Source organism: Poecilia formosa, unplaced genomic scaffold (assembly GCF_000485575.1).
Source record: "Poecilia formosa unplaced genomic scaffold, Poecilia_formosa-5.1.2 Scaffold146, whole genome shotgun sequence".
NCBI lineage: Eukaryota > Metazoa > Chordata > Actinopteri > Cyprinodontiformes > Poeciliidae > Poecilia > Poecilia formosa.
The window spans coordinates 958637-964945 of record NW_006800085.1 but is presented as its reverse complement, the minus strand read 5'-3'; the positions used below and the strand labels follow the sequence as shown (position 1 = coordinate 964945).

The 6309-nt window shown below is 40.3% G+C and overlaps 1 protein-coding gene across 3 annotated transcripts in view; it reads right to left on the bottom strand.

The window, feature by feature from the left end:
- Nucleotides 1-6309, bottom strand: part of palm2akap2 (PALM2 and AKAP2 fusion) — a 74332-nt gene that overhangs the window by 62660 nt on the left and 5363 nt on the right. For all 3 annotated transcript variants that reach the window (XM_016677040.1, XM_016677039.1, XM_007563286.2), the window contains exon 2: nucleotides 4289-4340. In XM_016677040.1, coding sequence (XP_016532526.1) covers nucleotides 4289-4340 — 52 coding nt within the window. The remainder of the gene's footprint in view (nucleotides 1-4288; nucleotides 4341-6309) is intronic.

Sequence of the window (6309 nt, the reverse complement as noted above, 5' to 3'; positions counted from 1 at the left end):
CAGCAGCAGCAGCAGCAGCAGCAGCAGCAGCAGCAGCAGCAGCAGCAGCAGCTCACTCTCACCCTGCCCTAATCACCACCACCTCACTAAATACACACTAGGATTTCTCCATTTTCTAAAAACCTGCAGAGATCTCTTCCTCACTTCCATTCAAATAAACCTAATATGTGGTTTGTAGCGGTTTGTGAGCAAAAGTCTATTAGTCTTGCATGTAAGAGTCCTGGGGCATCAACATAGATATAGCACACTTTGAAGTGCAGAGAGATTATGATTTTAAAGATGATGCAAAAAAAAAAAAAAAAAAGACATTTGTGCTAAACATCAGTTTACGTGGGAGATATCATTTTTGCTTTGTTTTGTACTTGGAGTCAGACAATTTGGGGTCTTTTGTACACTGTGTGTGTGCGTGTGTGTGTGTTTCAGGGGGCTAAGTTAGAGTCCAGAGTGCTGAGGTCATCTATATAAACATAACAACACAACAGAGGAGTCAGTGAATGAGTGCATGCAGAAACCCAGACTCTTGTATGTATGCTGTCATACTGCTTGTGGCTGGAAGGCTATATGGGTAATGGTTAATTAGAGCGAAGAGTCGCTCACCATTCACTGGCTGATGCTGAAACCACATGCAAGGTTTCTGGTGAACGAGCACCTATTTGCAGATGCGCTTAAAGTATTTTGGCCAACCCTGACCAGAAAGTACTCCAGATCGCTTCCAAAATTACATGGTAATAACAAACTAATTGTGGGTCTGAATTTAACAAGAAGACATCGATGCTGTTTTCTAATCTGGCCAATTAGTGTTCACAGAAAAGAGCTATGTTCATAAACACAGTGAGAGTTTTGACTTTCTGGCTGACACGTAACATTAATTTTGATTTCTTCTCTCAAAAAGAAAAAAAAAAAACTATTTTCCCTGAACGAAGAGGGAAAAGAAATTACAGCTCACTGCCTGGTTAAGTTGCTTCAGCGTTTAACCAGAACCAAACCACACTGAAAGAATGAATGGTCTACAGTTACAAATAAAAGCACAATAACTGTTTTCAGATGAATTATGATGATGATCATATCCAGTGAGTTTTGCCAGGACCGACTGTGAACATAATCGACCTCAACTTACCACGCCTCCCCAGAAAATCTATCTTTTTCCAGTCACAATATGAAAAAAAAACAAACAAACTTCTGAACAGGAAATGTTTTTAATTTTGATATTTTCAGGGAAATGTTTAATTGCAGCAAGCTTAGCAGCGAGCAAATGTCGGAGGGAGGTTACGGTCACAGTGGACCCTGGCCTGTTCCTGGTTCAGAAATCAGACTTTTCTGTGGAATGTGACTCCAAATTATCTTCAGAAAACCTGCCTACTCATGCATTTTTTTTTTGGTTCCTAACCTCAAACCCACACAAATATCACACTGTCATTTAATACAGTGTTCATTTGGAGACACATTTATTTGGTCATTATTATGAAGCTGCAGCTAGCATGAGCAGACTGTTAAGGGCCATTAGCAGCCCATAATCCACCAACTGGAGCATTTTTCTCACAGTAAAACATGAGCGCAGACATTGTATGTGTGGGGATAAAAAAAAAAAAAGTTCAAAATATTCTCATTGAGAGTAATGCAGATAGAACAGAAATCTCAATTTACTATAGTTTTAAAAATAAGTAACATATATACAAATGTAATGATTCAATTTTTAAGACTTTAACTGTATAATTAGAGCCATGAGGACCATGATTTATGAATGATGCAGGCCGATCATTGCAGCAAGTGAACATTATAATGACTTCTGTCTTATAACTATTATTAATGTCAATACTTTAGCATCCAGCATGGTAGAAAGTTCAATCTTTGATTTATTGCGCTACAGGCCAGTTTATGTTGTACTGCTGTCATGTTTGAAAAGGATTCACAAACATTTGAGTATTCTTTTAAAGCTTCCTACTTGGCTCAAGTTCTTCTGAAGTATTAATGAGGACAGAAATTGATGGTGATGACAAGGAGATCTCAGGGGAGTGATCAAATATTGATGAAATCCTTAGTCACAGACAGGAGCTGCTTGTGTACATTGTGCATCTATTCAAAGGGTTTCATCACAGCTGGTCATGAGGTAGTGATCAGGAACAAGATTTTAGGAGAATACGGACTCAAAACTGCTGCTTTTCCTTCATAGTGCTTCTATGTTTGGATTCAGTGAGATAAAGAGAAAGTGGCAGATTAGCCAGTGGTTTTTCCCCACATTGAAAGGAGCACAGACTGACACTCTAGGAAAACATGGGTCTTCCAGAAACTAAGGCAGAGACACTTCTACTGATTATTCAATAATTCTATTAAATTGTCTGTAGTTAGAATCAGGGTTTTGCAAAGGGCACTAAATTCATTTTCTTTCCCTTAAACGACTGATTTGAGGATATGTTTATGGTTGCTTCACATCTGGAAGACCAATTTCCACCAACGCGTTTGAAACGTTGCTCCAGTATTTCCACACAATATTCTCTCCTCATGACACCACCTATTTTGGGAAGTATGCCAGTCTCTCCTGCAGCAAAACAAGCCTACAACATGATGCTGCCACTTCACAGATGGGATGGTGTTCTCAGCCTCACAAGCTCCCTGCTTTTTTTTTTCTCCTCCAAATGCACCATTGGCTTCTTCCTGTCCGAGTGGCCTTTCAGTCCTTGTGCACGACTCACTCTTTGCTTTTGTTTTGTGTTTAATGATGTAAAGCACTTTGAAATGCCTTGCTGCTGAAATGTGCTATACAGATAAAGTTTGATTGATTTGTTTTAGGGATGAAATGCCCATCTTCAATCAAAACAGAAGCGGTAAAAATATTTCTTATTTTGCAGTTTTAAATAAAAGCAATTTGTTCACGTTATAAAAGTTTGTTTTGCATGCGAGTCAGTGTCTAGATAGAGTGATACTTTTTTGCAAGGCTACCACGAGAATCTCATACTATCCCCTGCCTAATGAACAGCATGAACCATCTTCAAATTATATAATATAATTATTTTCCTTGCAGCTCAACTGACAAAGAACCAACAAACTCTCTGTAAGGACGAAACACGCGTGTTTCCTTTTCCTCAGACTGTGAGAACTTTCCACTCTGTTCCTCTTTAGATGTTATGTGGAGGCTGGTATGGCTGCCATCTTTCAACGTGGCCAAAATAGTTTCTCCATCTGCAGCTCCAACAACTCTGCCCCCCCCCGCCCCATACATCCACAGAAACAAGCGCACACACGCATACACACTTCTCGGTTTGTGTGTGTGTGTGTGTGGTATGCTGTGGTTCCTATTCGGTGCCAAATTTAGTCGTGAGCAATGAACTCTGGTGCAACCGTTGCTTCTGAGTCGTATTAGCACAAAGGCAATCATTAGCACTTATTTCAACGTTACACGTGACGGTAAGTATCCAAATGTGTTACTGAGAGACCACCTCAACAGGGGGAGTCGATGTAATTGAAAATTTCAAGCATCTGGCCAAACCAAAAACTAAAAAGCTGATTTTTCCGCCAATGTCTCCATTACTTAACTCTCCTCCTATAAAATAAGACGTAGAAAAACCAAAACGGACACAAATATCAGGACAAATGGAGCAGGATTACGAGACAGAAGGCTGGCGAGGGAGTAAAGAACATTACAACTGGTGCAACAAGAACGGACTTTGTTCAACGTGAGGAAAACGTGTAGGAGACCCTGACGTCATCCTGAAAGGTTTCCAGCTTGCATCACTTTGAGTTTTCGGCTCAGGATCCGTCCCGAGTGCAAGGCAGCGGCACAGTTTTGCAGACAAATATGACTCCGTCTTTCACAACAGATTAAGATCTGGGTGAATACAGGTGGAACTTACAAAGATACAAAGCAGACAAAAGTCGCAAGTTAGTTCTGTAGCCAGGATTTCAGTAAAGTATCAAATTAAACAGTCTCACACTCAGTGGCCAGTAGTACACATTCATACAGAAATCTCCTGAGTCTGCGTCATTCACTTTTTTTTAGGTCAACATTTGAACTTTTGAACAAATAAACAAGCAAGAAACAAAAGGACAAGATTTTTTTCGGTTATTTTGCAAGACAGATTATATAATAGAACAGAAGCACAAAAGCTGAAAGGACCACGTGAACTCTGAGGTGAGACACCGAAAGAACCTGGATGCAATGTCCAGCAACCCCGGAGTCCCTTCGGTTTTCACAGATAGACGGTAAAACAAACAGACTGGAGGTCAACGAAAGAGAGCAAAAAAATAAAAAATGAGCAGAATGACGTGAAAAGTGAGAGTTTCAAAGACTCACCGCCAGGGCCTGCAGCCTCTCTTTGTGGAGCTGAGCCTCCTCACACGACATCCTGAGGGGGAAGCAGGGGAGAGGGAGGTGAAAGAAGAACAAGAGGTGAGATTCTCAAAGAGTCCCTCAACTCGGAGATCAGAGACGCCGAAGGGAGGGAAGTGGAGGAGTGAGGAAGGAGAGGTAGAGCAGGAGAAGCAGGAGGAGGAGGAAGAGGAGTATCCAGATGATTTCTTTCCTCAGTTATAATCCAAGCAGAATGAAAGACCTCTCACTCGGTGGCCATGTGCCTCACACTCAGCCCACTGCTCACATTCTCTCTCTGTCTTTCTGTCTGTCACCCACTCTTTCTTCGGCTCTCTTCGTCTCTCCTCCCATTTGTCCCCCTTTCCCCTCTCCCTCCCCCCCTTCTTTAGGCATGAGCCATGTGTGATTAAACAGCTGGGAGGAGCAGCTGAGAAAGGGATGGAGCAAGGGAGGGAGAGAGAGAGAGACAGAAAGAGAACGATGGGGTTAAAGAAACCCAGGGAATTGGGGAGAGGATGAAGAAAGTTGCAGATGTAAGGAAAACTGTGGGAGACAAGCGATTTTTCATATTAGAAAGGTGAAGGAAGGTGCTTGAGATGCTGAATAAAAGATGAAGAGGTAAGAAAAAGAGCTGCTGTAGAGACTCCTATAGCCCTCACTGTGTGCAAAGTTTTTTATTTTCATTTTATGGAGGGGAAGCTACTTCCATTTGGTTTTTAAAACCATCTATTTTTTATGTGACGAACAAAAAGAGGACAACGGTGTGTTAATAAACACCCATGACGAACACGGTGACCACAAAATACCTGCCATGCTGTTGTTGGACTGTTTAGATGATTTGTGGTTTTGTACATTGTGCATAATATTGGAGCTCTTTCTTAATCTTATATGTGAACTGTCTGCAATCTGTTTCTGACATAAGTATGAATAACACGCAAGCCATCGATCCCTGGTCCGGGTAAGTAGGTTTTCAAAAAGTTATTACTTGCAGGAGACAAATCTGAAATTTAAAATATCCAAACACTAAAATGTAAAATGAATTTAAAAGCTCAAATCATTTGGAGTCCAATCTAAAACAATAGCAAGTCCATTACCCATCCAATAACACCAAGACTTGTTAAAGTCGCTTAATCGAACAAACTCGAAATATCAAAAATAGATAAATGACAACTGAAAAAAGTTGTTAAAGTTCAACTAAAAGCCTTAACACCTCAGCCGCGATAGCAGCAGTCTACTGTACATTTACCAACTGAAATAATAAAATGGGCCACAATAACCTGTCTTCCATTTTTTTATTCCTCTACATTTTAACTTGTTGACCTGAGTTTCACCCATCCCTTTTATCTTATTTCACAATCCTGTTCTCATTCCCTCTCATGCACCTGTCTTCTTCCAATCAGTCGCCAGCTTTCTGTTCCTCTTCCCTCAGTTTTACCTCCACGTCTCCTTCCACAGACAGGCATCCTTATAAGGAGAAACAGCAGCTGTAGACATTGCTTACCCATTTGGGAATACAGAAGCATGTAACACACACACACACACACACACACACACGTTGGAACAGAAACACTTTAAAATATAGCAGCCATGGACTGACTCCGAGGGAGAGAAAACAGCACAAAAATAAAAAAAAAAGGATGAAGATGGAACAATACAATGCAGTTAAACAAAAAGACGAAACACATTCATACATAAACTACGGTTTTCACATTTACACATGAAATAGAAAATATTAAATATTCCTTATAATTCAAGATAGGAAAAAAAGGTAACTAAGTCTGAGTTAAGAGCCAAAGTGGTGATTTAAACCAATGCCAGATATTCTGGTTGTCTAACAGATAGTTGATTTAATTAGAAAAGCATTTTTGGCATGATTTTTTGATTGTTTTAATGTTTGTAAAAGCACTGAGTTCCATTTGGATGAAAAGTGTTACATAAATAAATAAAGATGGATGGATGGATGGATGGATGGATGGATGGATGGATGGATGGATGGATGGATG